The sequence below is a fragment of the Nilaparvata lugens genome, chromosome 5, assembly GCF_014356525.2.
Source record: "Nilaparvata lugens isolate BPH chromosome 5, ASM1435652v1, whole genome shotgun sequence".
Classification (NCBI taxonomy): domain Eukaryota; kingdom Metazoa; phylum Arthropoda; class Insecta; order Hemiptera; family Delphacidae; genus Nilaparvata; species Nilaparvata lugens.
Window position 1 is genome coordinate 64,438,570 of NC_052508.1, and position 21,847 is coordinate 64,460,416.

At 32.8% G+C, this 21,847-nt stretch overlaps 2 protein-coding genes across 3 annotated transcripts; both read right to left on the reverse strand.

Annotated features, from left to right (window-relative positions):
* Positions 1–5,112: 5,112 nt before the first annotated feature.
* Positions 5,113–8,185, reverse strand: LOC111054154. 2 transcript variants are annotated; one of them, XM_022341126.2, is made up of 3 exons: positions 7,988–8,179; positions 7,121–7,157; positions 5,113–6,190 (listed from the first exon to the last, which is right to left on the reverse strand). In XM_022341126.2, the coding sequence occupies exons 1-3, from the start codon at positions 8,039–8,041 to the stop codon at positions 5,931–5,933; spliced, it is 351 nt and encodes a 116-aa protein (XP_022196818.2). In that variant the 5' UTR covers positions 8,042–8,179; the 3' UTR covers positions 5,113–5,930. The 2 variants fall into 2 exon arrangements, with proteins under 2 accessions (XP_022196818.2, XP_039284958.1); XM_039429024.1 differs by having other exon boundaries at positions 5,118–6,190; positions 7,109–7,157; positions 7,988–8,185.
* Positions 8,186–13,523: 5,338 nt separating this feature from the next.
* On the reverse strand, positions 13,524–17,697 carry LOC111054157 (glycine-rich cell wall structural protein 1.0). The gene is made up of 4 exons (XM_022341128.2): positions 17,561–17,697; positions 15,902–16,145; positions 14,989–15,177; positions 13,524–13,916 (listed from the first exon to the last, which is right to left on the reverse strand). Exons 1-4 carry the CDS (start codon positions 17,609–17,611, stop codon positions 13,609–13,611), a joined length of 792 nt encoding a protein of 263 aa, XP_022196820.2. The 5' UTR covers positions 17,612–17,697; the 3' UTR covers positions 13,524–13,608.
* Between the last annotated feature and the right edge of the window lie 4,150 nt (positions 17,698–21,847).

Sequence of the window (21,847 nt, forward strand, 5' to 3'; positions counted from 1 at the left end):
TAGTATTTATTATTTCTTTTCCTCCACCTACTGTCAAAAGTACTTACTTTACTCCCTGAAACATGATACTAAAGTGTCACTTTTTCGCTCTCGGTACTAAAAAACAGAAAAGCTCCCTAGGGAGTAAAAGTGACTCCATTTAAATAACATGGGAAGCATCTCTATTTTAAAAACGTACATTTGGAATAGGTCAGAAGGTCTAAGCTCAGATGAGGAAGCATATAGAGTAGTCATTAAACCAACTAAATTCAATACCTCAACCAGACATTTGATCGATATATAAAATTTATGTTTGTATGCTGAAATTATTATTACAAACTTCATATCACTATACTAGAAAAAATTTATATATTTTTTCTTTTAATCCATGTTATTCAAAATACCAGCCAACGAATATTACTTATTAACTAATCATATTTGAAACGGGAACTTTATCATAGCTGTAGTTGTGGCTGTCATTGTTGTTACAACTTTAGCCGACAGATAGTGCTGTCGGAGGAGAACTGTGATTACAAGCTAGCTGTTTCTGTTTACTTTTTAGATTATGTTGTAACACATTGTTTGGTCACATACGTTTTTAAAAATTATTTTATTTGCAGTTTTTATAAAAATGTAGGTGGAGAAAAAATGTTGTGTATATCACGAGTGAAAAATGTTTTTTCTCCCTCAGGAAAATTGTTGCCCTCGGCTTCGCCTCGGGCTTCAAACTTTTCCCTCGGGGAGAAAAAACAGCACTTTTCACTATAGATATACAAATAACTATTTCATAATGGATATTCCATGCTCTACATCAGACTCGTGTCTTCAGTAATATTTTACTAAGTAATGCTACTAACTTAGCGATACAATGATCCATTTAAAGAATGTTAAATAGATTGAGCTCATTAGTGATTCCACTGGACTATTTTCAACTACAAAGTTCTAAGCAACATGAAATCATAGCGCAAGGCTCAAAGCTGTTTGAAATAAGCAAAATACTCTAGAGAATGAATTTGATTGAAATTATTAGAAGTGAATAAAAATTGTAAATCTTTCTCAAGTCTCTCAAAATTCTGCTAAATACAAAACTATAAACAAGAGAGTATGATCATCATCATGTAATTATTACATGATGATGATCATACTAGTACAAAAGAACATACTAGATCATACTGTACAAAAACATGAGTATTATCATCATCATGTAATTATTACATGATGATGATCATACTATCTTGTTTATAGTTTTGTATTTAGCAGAATTTCGAGAGACTTGAGGAAGATTTACAACGGCGAGTGCTGTTACCATATTCATTTTTGGAGAGCATGAAAACTTTTCTCTCCATGGCAGTAGTATAAGAAAATAATTGCAACATCAACAAAAATAGCTCTGCCTCCCTCCAGTCGAATACAAATGTTTCCTTGTAAGTCCTTATTGTGGTCAATCGGAACACAAATCGTTCCTTGGAGGAAATAATCCACATCATTCTACGATATGTGATCTGTTTCACCACAAGAGTCCAGAATCGATTACCACATAATGTGGGTCATGAGGCTAACACTTCACAAGGCTTTGATTGCCAACTAAAAGAGGCTGTAGGATTATGACGGTATTTTATGAACTGTTGAGGATGTTATGAGCTCTATATATGATGCGTAGAAGAGTGTGAGAGGCTGTTTCCGGCTATAATTTCTGGCAGCATCTCTTTCTGCTTCGAAGTTTTTCTTGAAGATGCTAGATGATAATAATATCGCAATAATTTTACAAATTCTAACCGATATAGGATATCATACCCAGGTTTAAATTCAATATAAATATGTTATAAGCCATTCTGAAGACCTCTCCGACTGCTAATATTGACAAAAAGTTATAATAAATAGGTTGAAATTCAATATGAATTGTTTTGAATTCAATATTAACAGCATCTTCTTCTGCTTCGAAGTTTTGCTCCAAGATGCTGAGTGATTACAATATTGCAACAATTCTACAAATTCTATCTGGTATAGGCTATAATAATTAGGCTGGAATCCAATATAAATATGGTAAAAGCCACCCTGAGAACTTCTTAGACTGCTATTATTGACAAGAGCTATGATATGGTTAACTTCACACTGTTAACATTGGTTAATTTACGTACGGTAGTTCATGAGGATTGCTAGAAGTTGAAGTAAATTTCACTGAGGAAGGAAATACGATGAGAGCTAATATCCAGAAGTTATTTGCCTGTGCAGGTATCGAACCCAGCACCTTCTATTGAAAGTGGGAGCTCAAAAAGGAGCAATCCAGCGAATAGAGAATGAGGTATTTGGAGAGAATTGAAGGTGATTGGCAGTAGCAATAACCAAGTAAACTGGTGAATTAGGGTAACTGATAAATCTATAGAGAATAAAAACCAATTTTCAATGAATTTTGTTTTCAAAAACAAACATGAATTACCAATGGAAAAGATTAAATAAAATTTGAATAAGATAATGGAATAATTGGGTGTGGTTTTCAATCGACACTGAACGTTTAATGGATAACCGTATTTTATACGAGAGAGTTGATTGATACACAAGTTACCACATCATTCTTGAGCAACAATCACTGTTTGTAATTCCCGTCAAGTGAATAACAAATATTATACAAACTGTATAAATATTATACAAACAAACCTTAAAATTGTCAATTTTTTTCAATTATAATAATAACAACAACGCTGAGACGAAATAGATTTATAACTTTTCCAAAATAAGTAGAGCTAATACACATTGTTTTCAGAGTTATATAAATGTCTCTATGATGTCCTGTTGTGACCATACAATAACTCTCACCAAAGCGTGGGAAGGTTATACAGTGAGATTTACTTCAAACTATCAGTTTTGGTTGAATGGGAGGATTTGATGTTATCCATTACAAATACTGACAATTTAAAGTGAATCCCACTATACCAAAACTTTTGGAAACCCTGCCAAGTTTGTACATCTCCTGGATTGTTCCCAAAAAGCTCACTATTATTTCATTCTTGAATCTTGGGCAATACGTTACAACCACTTATATCAATGTGCTGTTATTTATCTAAGAAGAACTTTGACTCTTAGTCTCAGTGGGAATTGAGTACCAAAATAATCTATTTCAAGGAATGGCTCTTAGATGTTCATGAAAGCAATGAAGAACAAAACTTTCTAAGAAATTTAATATGAACATTCCAAATCTATAGAATGCTATGCTCAACAAGAACAACATGTTTAATCAATATTATCAACTAACATTTCACAGTGGAAGTGGAATTTATTCATTTACAAGAAGCTAGGAGTCTCCTGATTCAGAATATGAAATTTCATTAATATTCTATAGTAAAAATATCCACAAATTACACATTACAATAATCGTAGGTTGATAACAACGTTTCGGTTTTATTTATAATAAACGTAGGTTGATAACAACGTTTCGGTTTTATTTATAAATATTTGGGCAGGGTTTTATAATTATTGACATACAACAACAAATTGTCCTAGAAAAAAATAGATATAATTATTTTGTACATTTATAATATCCCATGGATCGGATATGGAAATCCGAATAAAATATTACAGAATAATGTATATTATTATTATGACATGATTCAAATTGAGAAAATAATTCAATTATTCCATTAACAAATTTGAAATATTTGAAAACGTTTATTCATAAACTGAAAGACATCTATCAACATGTTTCTACAAATCATTTTTATTGTGACTACAAGGTATTTTTACAGTGTTTAGGTACAAGAGCTTATTATTACAAAGTGAGTATAAATTATTACAGAAAAAAATTATATTGTATGGAGCGTTGCAGAATATTTCTTCACTACATATTTTTTGAAATTGAAATTTATTCACAACATGTTTTACAATTTTTTTTACAATGCAATCATTAGGGAAAACAGTATCATGATGGAAAAAAAGAAAAGAACTTAAATAGCTTAACAGCTGTGGTTGAAGTTCTACACTATTGTTATTGTACATAATAATATGAACGAGAGAGTCACTCAATTTTGATAACTAAAAAAAGAATAAGTCTTTGTCAATTTTTTCCAATATTTATCATAATGAATGATACATTGAATATACAAATAAACATTTGGACCAATTTGAAATTTGTCAGAAAATGGATAGGTACTAGTTTATTGAATTGGAAAGTAATGTAGGTACTGAGATCATTGCATTCCATAGATCGCCAAGCACTGGATTTACAACTTTTATAAAAAAATCTTATCTATTCATTATTTAACAGAGTAAATATACGAAGCAATTGATGAATAATTGAATCACAATTGAAGAATAGAACAAACGAATTAATTCGAAGAATAATTCACCTTTAAAAACTTTTCGTAGGTCCGATGAAAATGGATAAAAGGTTTAGACCAAAAGAGTAAATGCGCTCTTGACTAAGAACCCTTGCAAAAGACAAAAAGACGCTACAATGCTCGATGAAAGAAGCAAGATGCCGGATGTGTTTGAAACGTAGGTAAAGCATTTGCAACCGCATGGTGAAAAAGTAACAAATATCTAGAAAGTAAGATGCCTAAAGACAAGATTAAATTCCAAAAAATCGAATAGTATAAATATTAAAATTGCAACGGCAAATAATCCGACGAAAAAGTATGAATAAAAGTATAGAAAACCAACTTGACTAGAGCAGTGGCAAAGAACCGCGACTGTGACGTCACTTGTCAGCACAGACGCACAAAATGACGACATGAAGTCTACGTAGTAGCGGAACGAGTAACAAGTGGAACCGTTCCAATAAATGCTTTGTCAGATTTTACATAAAGTCTCCTGATTCAGAATATGAAATTTTATTAATATTCTAAAGTACAAATATCCACAAATTACACATTGCAATAAACGTAGGTTCATAACAAAGTTTCGATTTATTTATAAAATATTTGGGCAGGGTTTTATAATTATTGACATTTCATAATTATAAAATTGTCCTAAAATAAAACAGTTATAATTATGAATAAAATTTGTACATTTATAATATCTCATGGATGGGATATGGAAATCCGTGTAAAATACATTTGTATTACAGAATAATAATGATAATAATGTATATAATAATGTACATTATTATTATTATGACATGATTCAAATTGGGAAAATAATTCAATTATTCCATTAACAAATTTGAAATATTTGAAAACGTCTATTCATAAACTGAAAGACATCTATCAACATGTTTCTACTAATCATTTTTATTGTGACTACAATGTATTTTTACAGTGTTTTAGTACAAGAGCTTATTATTACAAAGTGAGTATAAATTATTACAGAAATAATTTATATTGTATGGACCATTGCAGAATATTTCTACACTACATATTTTTTTGATATTTTGAAATTGAAATTCATTCACGACATGTTCTACAAATGTTTCTAAAATGCAATTATTAGGGAAAACAGTATCATGATGGAAAAAAAGAAAAGAACTTAAATAGCTTAACAGCTGTGGTTGAAGTTCTACACTATTGTTATTGTACATAATAATATGAACGAGAGAGTCACTCAATTTTGATAACTAAAAAAAGAATAAGTCTTTGTCAATTTTTTCCAATATTCATCATAATGAATGATACATTGAATATACAAATAAACATTTGGACCAATTTGAAATTTATGTAGAAGTATGATGCAATTTCATAGAGGATGAATGAAACTTATGTAGAAGTATGATGCAATTTCATAGAGGATGAATGAAACAATATTCTAGTCGAATATACACATGAGTCTTCTCTGAGAAAAGACAGAAAATGGATAGGTACTAGTTTATTGAATTGGAAAGTAATGTAGGTACTGAGATCATTGCATTCCATAGATCGCCAAGCACTGGATTTACAACTTTTATAAAAAAATCTTATCTATTCATTATTTAATATTGTATCATACACCAATAATTTTAGGTATTCACGGAATTAGAAGTCAGTTCACGAGAATTTCGCATCCCCCTCTATGCCTACCACATTGATAGATCCTGCATTGGGTGTCCCAGACACAACATTTGATTTAGGATTAATATTATACTTATTTCCACTGAAACATTTGATATTTTTCCAGTCTAGCAATTTTCTATAAAAGTTCGCTATGGCCTGGAAGAAGCGCGTCCATATGCTTCCGCCTGTAACTGCTGTATTTTTGGCTGAGTCAGCGATTCCATTAGTAACGGCAGGGGCTGCTGAGATAACACCTGCAAACATAAAATAAATCGATCCAATTATTCAAATCCACGATTGATAATGGATAAAATATATTAGTATTGTTATATCTTCCTTGGACATTGATATGCTGCATACACCTCAAATTGTTTCAAAATCGTTCAAAAAAGTGAATTTTGATTATTATTAAAGCTATTCGTCTGACACAGTTTCTGTAACTGGGAAAACATGAAATCATAACTCAGTTTTCAATACTATTTATTTTAGTATGATAAGTCCTGGATCCTATCCAATATTTTTGGAATGAAGATTTGTACTCTTCGTGTTTATTGAGTAACTAAATTAATAAGTTGACCCATTGCCCATTCAATATGTTTGCAGATTGTTTTTATAGAGGCTGTCTCACGAAAGGTGTATCAGTATAAACAATACCTACTATTACTTCTACCAAGTAAGTAGGTATTCATATAAATGTGTTCCAGTAGCATTCTCTTATATCGACCTTAGTTTTAAGATAAATAGATTTTTCGACATTTTTAAAAAACTTCAATGATTAGAAAAATATCAGTCAAAATCGAATCCTAAGGATATGATTGGAAGGAGGAAGAAACCATTCGATAAGATATATTCGATAAGATTCAGATAATTTTCTCCCCTGTTTAACGTTTTTGAAATTTTTATGAGCGATCAAGACGAAAAAATAAATTCGTCGAGTTCAAAGTTAAATTTCCAAGAGTTTGAACGCTCATTCCAATTTCAAGAACGTCAAACAAAGAAACAAGTGGATAATACAAAGATATACAAATGATACAATGAAATATACAATCAGTAATATATATTGAAAACTGAGGTCAATGTAAAAAATTCTACTGAACATTTGTTGCAAATTTCGAGTAGATACACTTTCGTGGGATACTCTGTATGTTATTATTATTAATTACTTATTCCACCTTGAGCATTACCTTCAGCTGCTGCACCCTCCGCACAACGTATCAAATCCTGAAACAATAAATTTTCAATCACAAATAAAACAATCTCGAGGCTCTTGCAACGTCTATCCAATTCTAACGTAATCAAATCTTTGATTATTGGAAGCCACAAGAACCAAAGAAGCGGATGACGGATTTAATTAGCGGTTGATCACAGATGAATCTGATAGAAAAGAATGCAACCAAAACAATACATTATTTCATCCCATGAGTTTTTAAGCTCGAAGGAGAAATTATTTCTAGGTCAATGTCCAATACACGTTCGAAGTATAAAAAATACTGTATTATAAAAAAATGAAAAAATATGAAACTTTTGCAAACAATAAAAATCGTTAAATTGTTTGATTAATTTTTTAGAATATAATCAATTTGTTATACTTAAAGTTACAGTGAATGCTTCAAATACGAGTATATCAATCACATCATCGTTTAATAATTGCGTTTCCGAACCCATAAATTGTTATAGTGAAATTCAGCACGAACTGACAGCGTTCCTCATAGATAACATCAACGCTTCTAATTTTCAACCAATGCTCAGAGTTTAAAGTGAATTTTAGAAGAGAGTTTAATTATTATTATAGAAAATCACTGGTACCGGTACCCTTGATATTTCATGTAACACACGACCTAGTTTCAGCGATGATGCCATAATTATCAAGTGTTTTTTAAAATTGAATTGTTGAAAGAATAATGTTACTGATGATGGCATTATCGCCAAAAATAGTCCTATTTAATATAAAATATTGTAGGTACTTGTGATATTTCATATTTTAAAAATCTAGTAGCCATATTGATAAACTTAATTCAGAAAAGTTAATGAAATTAACGAATGCAACTCACGGAAATGGAAAGCACTAGTAATACTGCGAACGTTAAAGTTGGTATCATCCTCATGTTGATCTATTGAGAATGTAGGCCTATGTTCCAACAATCCTGATCGATGTTCTAAAGTATGATATTGGAAAAGTAATGTAACAATCTGTTGAAAGTTAAAAGCTGGTTACTAGTTGAAACCATGTTGTGTGTAATCCAATATGATTCAGCTATAAATTATCTTCGATGATCAAGCTGTCTCTGAAGGAAGAAAAAAGTTTATTAAATCATACAGTCAGTCATTAATTAAAACCTTGACAATGAAAGTTACTTGTATTTGATTAAGAAAGTAAAATACAATACCATATAGTTGAAGTTCAAGGTTTTGAAATGAATCAATTTATCACTCCAAATTCATCGTTTTATTCATCAGGTTGTTTGTTTATTTATTCATTGACGATGAAGCCCTCATACGCTTTTTGCCTGTATGTGGGTGGGGTAACGAAATGTACTTGGTTAATTTTGAATTGAATGAATTGTTTAATGATATGATCAAACGTCCATGCCAACGGCGGGATTCGAGCCCACGAAAAAGGTGATGCTGGCAGACTGAAGTTTGTAACACTCTCCAGACCAGTAGACCAACCCGGCCGGCCGGGTGTAGGAATTATGTTGAGTGGGAATTGCTACTACTTATAGGGTAGGCGATATTCTACAAAATCGACGCTGGAGTTCTCAATAGGCTGGTGTGGATTACTTGGCGCAAGTGCGTACCAAAGGACCGCCAGAGGAAAAATGAAAAATATCCAGAAATAAAATTAATTAGTACGGTTTAGGAATCATAATACGGTACAATTATTATTAATTATTACGGTACAATATCCAGAAATAAAATTAATTAGTACGGTATAGGAATCATAATACGGTATCAATTATTATACGGTACAAAAATCTTAATTGAACAGAACCGAAATTATCCACTGAATGATTAAGCGTCGTTTGCACTGCCAGTTCGAACAAAATTTCATTCTAAACTGGATTATCCATATCAAGTCTCTTCCTCTTCTACCTTTCGGGGTTTAGGCATCTCTGCCTGTTCCGAACCTCATATCTGCCCTTCTTTTCCTTGGACGGCCTTGGTCTCTCTTGCCTACTGACTGGTAGTTGAGCACCAATTTTGGTAGTCTGTCTACCTCCATCCTATTCACATGCTGGTACCATTTAAAGCTTCTCTGAGATATCTTTCCATTTATAGAAAAGACGTTAAGTTGTTTTCTTATCTCAGTATTTCTTAAATGATCTTCTTGGCTGCACCCATAGGTGCAAGAAATCATGAGAAATCTGATTTCAGATGCCTGTATTCTACTTCCATCTGGCCCTGACAGCATCCAGGTTTCACATCCATATAAAAGAGTTGGAGCAGCTATAGTTTTGTAGAATTTTAGCCTGGTAGCCTGGCTAGCATTATTCTTCAGATTTCTATTTATGGTACCAAATATGTTTTGGAAGAGATGTATTTTGTTGGTAGTAGACTATCTCTCCCTTTCCAGTAACAGATATCACAGCCCAAGTAATTGAAATTTGATACCTGTTCCAGGATACTATTATTAAATACTATCTTGCTCCTTACTGGCTTCTTTCTCTTGAAAGCCATAACCATCGTCTTTTGCTGTGATATATTCTTGACAGAGGCTGAAAAGCTTGAAGAAAGATCTCTGCAGGTCATCCTCACTGTTCTGTATGATTATTAGGTCATCAGTAAGGAGCAATCAGTCAACACATTTTTCGTTTATGGTGATTCCAGTATTAATTTCAGACTTCCAAATCCTTAGCAGGTGATAATCCACACCCTTGTCTTACTCCTGTCTTACTCTATGGAATGTCCCACTTCTATTATCACCTTTGTATTTCTATATAAACTCTGGACTACTTTTATAAGGTGTAGATGGTAACAAGACTCATTCAGTACTACCCATAGTTTCATCCTATTTAGTGAATTTTGGAAATCAACAAAGGCAATATGTGTTTCCAGGTTGAATTCACTCCTTTTTTCAATGATTTGATTTATGGTGAAAACATTATTCTACACAATCGCCCTTTTCTGATACCACATTGCCCCTCCAGTAGGAGTACTTCCGAGATAGTCTGCATTCTTTCTTTGATCATCATACTGGATATTTTCTATGCAGTATTGAGCAGACTAATGCCACTGTAGTTATCACATGAGCTTCTATCACCTTTTTTAAAGATAGATTTTACTGAAGCTACTTTCCATTCATCTAGGATCTTCCATTCATCAAGTCTCTTTTGTTTATTTTCAGTTTGAGCCACCAGTTGAGTTCCAATCCACTCAATCCAGTAAGTTTTTTACTGTGTAATCGGCCCTTAGAGCATTCCAAGTCCAGTGGGCCTGTTTCATAAAACCCTTGTAATACAGGGCCTGTATTACAGGACTTATAAATTAAAATTTACAATCCTGTAAAATTATGTTTTATAAAAATAATTCTACACTTGTAAAAGCACCTGTAATATTCACCTATATTACAGTTCCTTTATTTTGAATTAATGTTTTCATTGGCCGGCGAGCCTAATATAATATATGAACAAAGTGCTACTTAGAATGTTTTAGTGGAAAATCCACATTATCAAATTTCTGACGATGGACAGATTGCATTCATGCTGGAAAATGACTTTGTTTATGATAAATAGTTGAGAAATTATAATAACTACTTAACGTACATAACTTATTATAACAGTTATGTGAGTAGTAGTACCTAATGTTTCAAAAAAGTTAATTAGCAAATGTTAATAAGTAAATTAACGTGATTAATTAAATTTGTTCAATAAGAGACATAAAACATTATGGAAGTACATTTTCTGAATATCTGCAATAACGCTTTATTGAGGGAAGCTTAATCTAAACCGTTCATTATATTGATAAGTTTCCTGCATCATATTGTAAGAAATTCTGTCCTTGAAAATTCTTGGCCTACGAATAATAACATAGTCATCTTTACCAGAACTAGAACTACTACCTTCATCCGTTTCAACACGTTGCTTTTTCAACAAAATGTCGCTTTTCAATATTCTACCTACACTTGTAAAAGTTTTAGGATGGTCTAAACAATGATAAAATATCCAACATCTTACAGGTCCAATAATACAGGAAGTTTCTTATTATGAAACACAACTATGATAAAGTCCAGTAGTCTATTATTCACCTGTAATACAGGCAAATGTCTTAAAATTGTTTATGAGACACAAACTTCTAAATTTTACCTGTAATACAGGAACTTTTCCTGTATTACAGGACTTGTAACTTTTATGAAACTGGACCTAGAAAATTAGCTATAGTACCGTAATAAATATGCTGTCATGACAACGGAATTACTTTTCTCCTATTGGTTAGCTTGTGATTGATTCGATATTTTCACAGTTAACTCCTATTGGCAGTCATAATATTCAAATTGATACTCTTCTATTGATTGGCTTGTAATTGGTGAATTCAGTTCTCTAGTAAACAATCCTCATCAACTGTCGCTAAACGACGCAATAGTTGCTCTATCATCAGTTAGATTGTGAATGTATTCTTGATCCCACCTGATTATTGGTTAAATTGTATCTTGTTGACCGAGTGAAGTGAGGTCTAAGATTCAAGTCGACGATTTTGCATTTCTTTTGATGTTTATTTATGTTTATATTTATGTAGCACATTTACTGCGAAATGCAGCAATAGATTTTCATGAAACTTACAGGTATGTTCCTTTTTGAAGTTCGCGTCGACGTATACATACGGTTTTTTGAAATTTTGCACTCTAAGGATAATACAAAAGGAAAAGGAGTTTCCTTCGAACGCCAATATTACCGTAAAAATAAGACTTTATAGTTATTCATCATAAATCAGCTGTCTAGTGGACTATAATACTACCCGTTCAAAAACATCGAACATCTTGAAAATGACTGTATCTTACCATCAACGTTAGTAGACAGTATTGTGAAATAGCTTTGTATTTCCATAAGGTGAGGCCATGATTCTGGTTTGGATGGAGTTACTGATAGAAAATATTTTTTTTACATTTTTCTTATTTAATCTGATGATTAAAATTGTAATAAATATTATTGAAAAGAGATTGATTTCTAAAATCATGAAAAGTGAGAAATGAAGTTTGTAGGAAATCAGCATTATGGTAGTTTATTTTGTATTTCAACACACCGATTTCTCGCCAACACGACAACACAGAATGTTCTCTGATGGGCTGATTGGATTGGCGTATCGACGGCAGCCAGACCTGATATACATCTTGGAATCCTGATATATATCTTTCCATCAACGTTGTAGATAGTAAGTTGCAGCCAGACCTGATAACAGCGCTCACACTCACATTCCGGGACGATAGGACAGAAATCTCTATGTTTATTTAGGATTTTTTCTAGACATTTTAAATTGATAAATTATTTATTAATTTTTGAGAAAACATAACAACAGGTCAATGTAACTTACTGAGCGCGAGGTCTACTGTTCACAGAGCTACTAGTTACTTGTCTAATTTATTCTCTTTCATTCAATTCTCACAAGTTCCGATGACACAGAAATTTCTAGGTTATCTGGCATTGGTTGGATACTTTCTCACTCAGACATTGACTGTTGTCATGACAACGGAACTCCTACTCACTCATCGCTTAGCTTGTGATTGGTTCATTTCTCTCATACCCAACTTTCATTGACTGATGCCTTAATGGCAATAAGTTAGTACGCCACTTGAAATTGGAATAGAGAAAAGATAGTATAAGTTAAGCTTTTTATCATTGCTTTTGGATAGCTTTTGATTGGTTAAATTCTCTGTAAATCAACTACCATTAACCATATGATAAAAAGTCGCTAGAATTGCTCAGATTTTAATTGGATAAATTTCTGTTTCTCAACCTTCAACAACAAAATCTCTGCTTTCCCATTGGTCAATAGAGAACCAAAGGTGTGTTTGCTCTTCCTTGCTTGCTTGTGATTGGATTGAGGCGTGACCAGGCCTTAAATAGCCAACTGTATTGCAAGAAATTTCAAAGCCGGTGTTTCATTTCTAGGTTTCTCTCTGGATTTTTGATTCTTCAAAAATATAAGTGCTATCCATCTAGTGCTAAGTTAATATCATTAATGCTTCTGAAAGTTGAATATTTATATTGTAATGCTCATCACAAGTTACTTTTGAAATTTTAATAGCGTATTGGAAGAGCAAGAGTGTGCATAGGCAGAATTTTCTCTTATATGATCTGTATAATTCCAATTCACTCGATTCATATAATGGTTATAATGATACATAAATGATTGGTTATATACTTTAATTTCAATTGTGTATTGAGACCGAGGTGATTAGATGATAGATCTAATAATAATTACCTTGTATTATTGCTGAGAAAAGGTTTTTAATATCAATTTTTTCAATAGGTACTGTATTCCATGTTGATGTTGTAGTTGTAAATACTGAAACGTACCACTTATTCATATAATGTTGTGCGATGAAGGTTACAAAAATGAATATCTTTCCAATAAAAAATAACATGACAGGAATCAAATTTAACATTTTCATTTATTCTTTTTACATGCTTCCAGAACTATCCCATCAGAGCTGTTAGGCCCATAGCTTGATATTTTCTCAATACTTCTTCTTAGAGCTACCATAACCCCCTCCTCCACCTCCTCCACCACCACCACCTTTTCCACCGTAACTGGATCCTTTGCTGCCTCCCTTTCCAGATCCTCCTCCACCACCTCCACCTCGTCCTCCGTAACTGTCACCTCCGTAATCTTTCTTTCTGTCATCGTATCCTCTTCCTCCTCCACCTCCTCCTCTTCCTCCTCCGCCACCTCCTCTACCTCCTCCACCGCCTCCTCCGCCTCCTCCTTGGCAGTCTTCACAGGTGCAGTCGTCATCGCATTGGTCTCTCCTCCTAGTTCCACCTCCTGTAAATGAAAATTATTTCTCAGATTAATAAATTCAACAATACAACAATACTGTTTTTTATGAATAACTATGTTCATCCATGCTGTGCAAAGCACCGCAACCTCGAATCTACTGTCATCTTAAGCTAGTTTCACACATACCTTCCCTAGCAAAGAACTCAAATCTGATGAAATCTATTTGTGTTGAGGTGAAGTTTGGTCACAGAATAGGTACAGCATGGAAACTTGTATTCAAACGCCTATCCAACCAATGCTTTTTACATGACGCAAATACTAGACACGTCACGTGACCTTGGGAAGTTCCAATCCTGGTCTTCTGATTGGCTCATGGCAGTGAACGACACCAATTGATCCGGATCATCCAAGTGATCCGAACCTACAATCAATACTATTACAATGCGGCGCTTCCTAACAAGATGGCGGATTTTTGCGTCAGGGCACTAGCCAAGATTCCATACTGTATGTATACTGTGGTTCGGTGCTGTGCGGTACCAAATTACCGTTTCACACTTCGATCGAAAACGAACCGAACCGAGCAGAGCCGTATGTGTGTGAAACTAGCCTTATTAAGGTGTTTGTCTGGTTCTATCGTTCAAGTGTGACACCATTCATTCACCATTAATTCCCACTTACCTTCCATTCGATACGTCGAGAAATTTTGGATCCAATAAATAACGGTTTTTCTTCAACTAAAAACTTCAATGTGGGGCTCGTGGAGCAACGCTCATCTCTATCCAGAAGGAAGCTGCATGAGTATATACAATTCTAGGCCCAATAATATAACAATTACAATGCTTGTCAAAAGTCTAGTTATAAACTATCAATGACTTATCAATGTAATTTAGATTAAAATTATGTGAAAAAACTAAGTAATTTCAATCAATTTATCTGTAAATATACATTGAAATTATCACGTCGCGGCTCTTACGACATTTGACTACAAGCTTTTTCAAACTCTGTTTTAGAATGAATGAAAGCATTTTGATTTAAAGCTGGAGTGCGCTAAAAATATAAAATGCAGTTATTAAAAAGATAACCCATTCAAATCAATTAATAAAAATGTTATACTTACCACTCCTCTTTGTACTAGTTCTCTTGGTCCCGTAGTTATCGTCATCATCGTCATCCTCACAATAATCGTCATCTCGTCCTCTTCCTCCTCCTTTTCCACCATTTCCTCCTCTGCCACTTCCGGATCTTTCGTATCCTCCTCCTCCACCTCCACCTCCACCCGAACCTCCATAGTTATTACTTGACCTCGCTGTTGAGAAATTCCTCCAAATTTTATCAGAGATGTTAGATAAGAAATCGAATACAGAATATTGACAATGACAAATTGATTGTGAACGAGGAACAAAAGCATATGGATAATATTCTTTGTTGATGACTGTTTTGAAAGGTTTTAAAACAAAATTAAAATGTATTCACACTTCTAGTTTCATTCTCCCCTAGTATTCATGATCAAGCCTTAAATAGTATGAAATTAGAAAAAAACTTCATCATAACATGATCACCATGGAATTCTTTAGGAGGAATAGCCTGAGTCTCATTGATAATGTTATATTCAACAAAAAATATTTTTTTAAGATAAGTGTATTTTAGCGTCTTTGATTCAATACTTGACAATTAAATTTGCAGAGATTACTTTTATTATCTGAATATAATTATTATTAATCCATATTTGTAGTGTTAATTACTCATTGTTGAGAATAGAAGTCTCTTCACTCTCTTACGGGGATGGAAAGAATGAATAACTACTGGTTGATAATTCTTGAAGATTATTGTAGCCTAATAATCTAAATCCAAACAAAAAGTCATTCTGTATGAATTTATTTCCATTTGTGAAAAATATCTCCTCCTTTGGTTTCTTGGGATGTACTAAAATACAAAACGGACTAGAACTTGTGGATTTTTACATGAATTTGTTCACAAATCATGGAAATATGTTTACACAGTAATCAATTATGTAATCTGTAATAACTCACATTTCTTTCCCGTTGTGCGTGTTTCTCTGAATTTGATTTCCGAATTTATTGGAATCTGTGAATCTACAGGATTCAATGCTGCAGTTAATAGTTGCATATAGTCGGGTGTCTCCTCTTGAGTCTTGGCAACTAAAAGTGGTGACTCTTCTTGAGTTTTTGTGATAGAAAGTGGTAGATTCCCTCCATTTAGTTGTGGAAGTTGAACTTGAACATTTCCAACTGCGGGCTGACTTGATGCTAGGCTCTGAAAATAATCATAAATGTGATTTTCCATCAATAATTTGAATTTATTTTTGAGATTTCTTCAGCTGGCTGGGAAAGTTTCTATGCTTACAGTAATCTGCATTATTTGCCGATACAATTTCAACAGTTGAAATTGCATCAATTTTTCACCTGATGAAGGATCGTAGACCTGGAAATAAATGTAAAATACATATCTTCATCACTATTATATGAATTAGTCTTCATGGAGTGGAGCACAATGCTATCAAGAAGTAGGCCTACTTCAATTAATCTATCAATTGGATTCCAATGTCATTGTTTCCCTTGAATATAGACCCTCAAGGAAACAGATATCTATCATCAGTTTCATCAGGGGCACCCTCCCCTCTCAAGCTCAAGTTCAACACCCCTTGAAATCCAAGATTTCTGTACTAGCCCCCCAATAAAAATAAGCCACCAAAATATGTTTTTTAACCCCTTCCCCCAAAGACATTTCAATGACGCAGTTTCCTTCTTCGCCATAATGGAGTTGTCTGTGGGCCCCAATGATTTTATTAATAAATTTGAGCAAGGAAAGATTGTGAAATCATCACAATTCAATGAGTACAATAACTTGTATTGAAATGTACAACAGTGATTGATCTCCAGAACCATGATGTCCTTAAGAATACTGCTGGCAATTGTCTGATCAAGCCGTAAATGTGTAATTGTATATATACTGTATTCAAATCAAAAGAATGTAAAAAGTTTTAGTACCCTTTTATTGAAAACTTTAAAATATCTTAATGACTAGTTTCAACCATAGGTCATTTTCAAGTTTAGGTTGAAACTAGTCATTAAAATATTTTTAAATTTTTAATAAAAGGGTACTAAAAGTTTTTATATTCTTTTGATTTGTTTTAAGTAGTCCATATAAACGAAGTGATTTTATACTAATACATGTATTCAATATTGTATTGTGCTAACATGAATAATAAAGCATTATTATTATTATTAGCGTATGGCTATGAATGGTGGGGAGACCCAAGGGTAGTTCCACCTCGCCGTATATAGTCCAAAGTTCCCAAATGGGAAACCGGACACTAAGGTTATAGTGAGCACAATACTTTAAATTCACACTTTTCACTTCGAAATAAAGCATCTATTCCATTTTATTCATTACTTGTGTAATCAATCATTATTCTCTCAATAAATTATCCCTCTAGGAGAACTACGTCACACAGTTACAATTAATGAAAATTATATTCAACTTCCAAGTCATATTTTTCTTTATTTTTGAACTTGAAAAAATGGCTCGTGATTGTAAGTGCATTTCTGTAAATATAACTAAACATCCAGCTTGAAACTCATACGAAAATCATATTCTTCATCTTCTACAATATTATTGTTCTCAAAATATATTAAAAGTTACAATATTTTTTTATAGAATTGACTCACCGCCAGAGCGACCAACGCCATAAACCCGGCAAGCTTCATGATGACTCTCATGCAAGAGTGCACTGACGACTTGCATCTCCCAAACCCTATTAAATAGAATCCAAAACAATGCAAGTATGCACTTTATTAATTTATTGAAGCCTCTATTTGTCTACTGCTAACATTCATGACATCTAGAAAATAGTGTTATTGATTGACGCTCTCCATCAACTTTCGTTATGTAAAAGACATCTGCATAATTTATCAAGACTTTAGATTACAATGTAATGCATCTTTGTCATTTTAGTAGCAGTGAATTTGCTCTATCGATTAAATTGAGTTTGGTATAGGTGGTTTGATGATATATTGTTTCTCATTCAATTGGCGTGATATTGATGTTTCATTTGAAAGCTAGAATATGTTTTTTGTGTTATGGGATGGGATTTGGAGAGTAATTAAAGTAACCGCACTGATCTCGAAAGATTGATTGGCTACTTTAGCATAATCATCATCATTATTAGATCATATCAGAAATTAGAGCTTCTTTATCTCCAATATTCCTTAATTAATTGAGTTCAAAACTGATAAGTCAAGCAGTAATTGCCATAACAAATGGAAATGCATAATACTCATATGGTCAATAATTTCAATAACAATATGTTCAATTAGTTTTGTGAGTCTTCAAACGAAATTTTGAAAATCCTGGAAAATCCTTTCCAAGTCGCCAAATACCATCCAGAGGTGTACATCATGATTAATTAATAATAATATGATTATAGCTCTAATAATAATATGTTCCAATAATAATATATGATTAGAAAATAGTAGCTCTGTTTATACTAAATTAGGAGTGAAGTTCTGCCTTAGGGTGATTAAAGGGATTGATAATAAGCAGCTAAGTGCATAGCTTTATTTTATGGAATAATTCATGTAATTACAAAGCCATAGCTGGAAATTCGTCGTCCATTTAGATGAACTTTATTTGGAAGTCGATCTGATGATAATTAAAATTGATAGTTTCTCAACAATATATTATGTATTACTAAGTGAGATACATCAGTAATTCTTGATTGGAAACGTAATATCTGTTTTCGACACTTTAACACCTGGATTTGTCAGCATTGGTTGAATAGGAACTTTCGATTAATTCCTAAAGGAATGCTGACAGATAAAAGTGAATCTTATCAGGAGAAAACATACCCAAACAAAATCATATTAGTGGGTTCAACAGTTTTAATCAGTTCTTTTTATGCTAAACGGTGAACCTCGATAAATCTCAAGGTACCGCTCATAAAATAATAAAATATACTACAATAATACTAGTAATAATGTATTACTAGGTCTGTAATAAATCGGTTTATACTATATCAAGGTTGAAAGCTATATGGACGTTTCAAGGGAAAAAATGTTCTATAACAGGGAATGCACTATGACAGGGTGTAACATATAGAGGATTCAGTGTAGCTCATTACTTAGGCTAGTTTCACACTCATTCGGTTCGTTTCGTTTTCGGTTCGTTTTCGGCAAATTCCGATAAGTGTGAAACGGTAATTCAGTTTGAATTCGGTACCGAATAGAAACCGCATAGAACCGAACGCCCACTTGACTCTAAGGCTAGTTTCACACGCATTTCATTCGGTTCGGTTCGTTTTCGGTTCGGTTCGGTTAGTTACCGAAAACGAATGAGGCTTTCATACATGTCAGGTTTTAATTCGTACGGTTCCAATTAGGTATTTTCTTCTCAAACACAGCTGTGTTTGGATTTTCACAGTTCATGCTGGTATATTTAAATATGAGAGCTGGTGCTAAATTCTAAGATGTTATTTCAAAGTTGATTAAAAATTGTGAATTATTTGAATAGTTTCTTTTTGATTATGTTAATTTTGGATGTTCAGAGAGATTATTTTTTCAAATTGAAAATTTGTTCCTTGTTTTGACACATGGTATATGAAAGTCATCTCTTCTCTCCATTGATGAAATCATGTAATATTCGTGGAAAAATAATAACAAAAAAAAATAAAAATTCTCCCTGAGTTTCAATTAATATATATTTCATATTTTTTTAGCAAACTATTCATTGAGAAAAAAATCCGGTGTGTTACACACACACAACTTTCCTTGCTCATATTGGAATCTAAAACTACGTTCAGACTTCTGTATAATGTGTATATATATTTGTTTTATAATATGTATAATTTTTTTAGTCGTCATTCTTTAAAAATCTTCAAAACAGCTGTTCTACAGAAGAAATATCTCGACTATGTGTTCTTTTTATTAACTGCGCTACCTACCTACCTCATGCACGAGAAGGAGGTTACTAAGTCCATTTCTCAAGGATGGGGTGGACCCCCATTAGTTTCCCAGAAAGGAGACTCATGCCAGTTGATAGAGCTGATAAATATACGGGGTATGAATTTGAAAAAAATCGGTCAAGTTATTTTTGAGAAAATAGAAATAATCAAAAAGAAACTATTCAAATAATTCACAATTTTTAATTAACTTTAAAATTTTGTTGTTCAATAAATAACATCTTACAATTTAACACCAGCTCTTATATTTAAATACCGTATACCAGCAAGAACTGTGAAAATCAAAACACAGCTGTGTTTGAGAAGAAAATTCCTAATTAGAACTGTATGAATTAAAACCTGACATGTATGAAAGCCTCATTCGTTTTCGGTAACGAACCGAACCGAACCGAAAACGAACCGAACCGAATGAAACCGAATGCATGTGAAACTAGCCTTATTCACGAGAATAAACTATAACTGTTTCTATAGTAAGATTAATTTCAAAATGACAGAATTCCTCATTATAAGACATCAGTGACTCTCATTCGACAAATTATGACAGTTTGAAGTGAACCTCACTTGAAACTTTCCATATAACATCTCTGTTCCCCTTCATTGAGTTTAATGAAGACTTGCAATTTTTTCTCTTTTGAAACACTTTGAAACTCAATCAAGAAGAGTAGAGTCTGTGTCAGTGAGGTGTGAAATTTGCTAATTTTCGAAATTAGTTCGCTATAGTGATATCACAGCAAACTGTTAGCATCCCTCACAATGATAATCATCGATGCTCCCCATTCAAACCAATGCTGACAGTATGAACTGAATCTCGCGATAGCTGCATCTTCATTACAACTTACTTTTGATGCAGAGTCAGGTATTTGGAGCAGAGTATTGAAGCCGATCCTAGTAGGTTTCTTGGAGATGGTCATATTTTATCGGATACAATTGGATGGATTGCGGGAGGTATGACAGGTTTCATATAAACTATCAATTATATTTCATAAGTTCCATTACTCATTAAGCCCCGCACACACACATAGATTTTTTTCAAACGATATTTTGCCGTCCTTATGAAATCTATCAGATTAAACGAAACTTGACAAACATCATCTGTTCAATCTCATAGAATTTATAAGGACGTCAAAATGTCGTACGAACAAAAATCAATGTGTATGTGCGGGGCTTTAGTGTTACTGTTCCTATAGGGAATCGATCTTCCCAAAAATCTGCCAAATATAATTAATTCCGAAACATGATTCTGTAATAAGTTTCATATTTTGTTCTTTTTGTATTTTGTTTTTGGCAAATGAATTCATTCATTCAATTCAATTCAATCATTCATTCAATAAGTGAATTCATAAGTTTGTTCCAAAAGTAGGTTAGTTAATCCCACAGGTGAGTTCAAAACTGACAGTAAAGGAAAACTCTCTTTTCTTTGCTGAGCATGATGCTCAAATGAGACCTGGACTTATGCGTGGGTAATGAGAAATTAGAATAAATAAATATACGACGAATAATAAATATTTATTAAGTATTTAATAATAAATAAATTACAAAGGTAATAAATATACCGTTGAAGATGAGAGAATCCACAGGTGCTTCTTGCATCAATAAGAAAATCAACAATTATTAAATGAGAGTTTTTTCTACTATGGAGTATATTAATGGATCCTGATTAGTTGTGCAATATCTAGAGTGTTTCAATTATTTTAGAGATAATAATTTGTTATAGTATTTGAAGTTCTTGGAATAAACTCTGATTGAGATTCTTCTTTCTCTTTTAATTTAACCTTTATTTCATTACTCACATTCATCAAATTTCCTAGAATATCATCCATCGTTCATAAACTTTTTAAAAGCTCTCATCAATTTTTATATCTCATATTTCCTCTTAATCAATTCATTCATTCCTATGTTACTCCAATTTCTTTTAAAGCTTTCAGTATCTGTATTACTTTTTCCATTATACAAGTAAACTTTATTCATATTGACATTCTCCATCTCATTCTCTTCCACT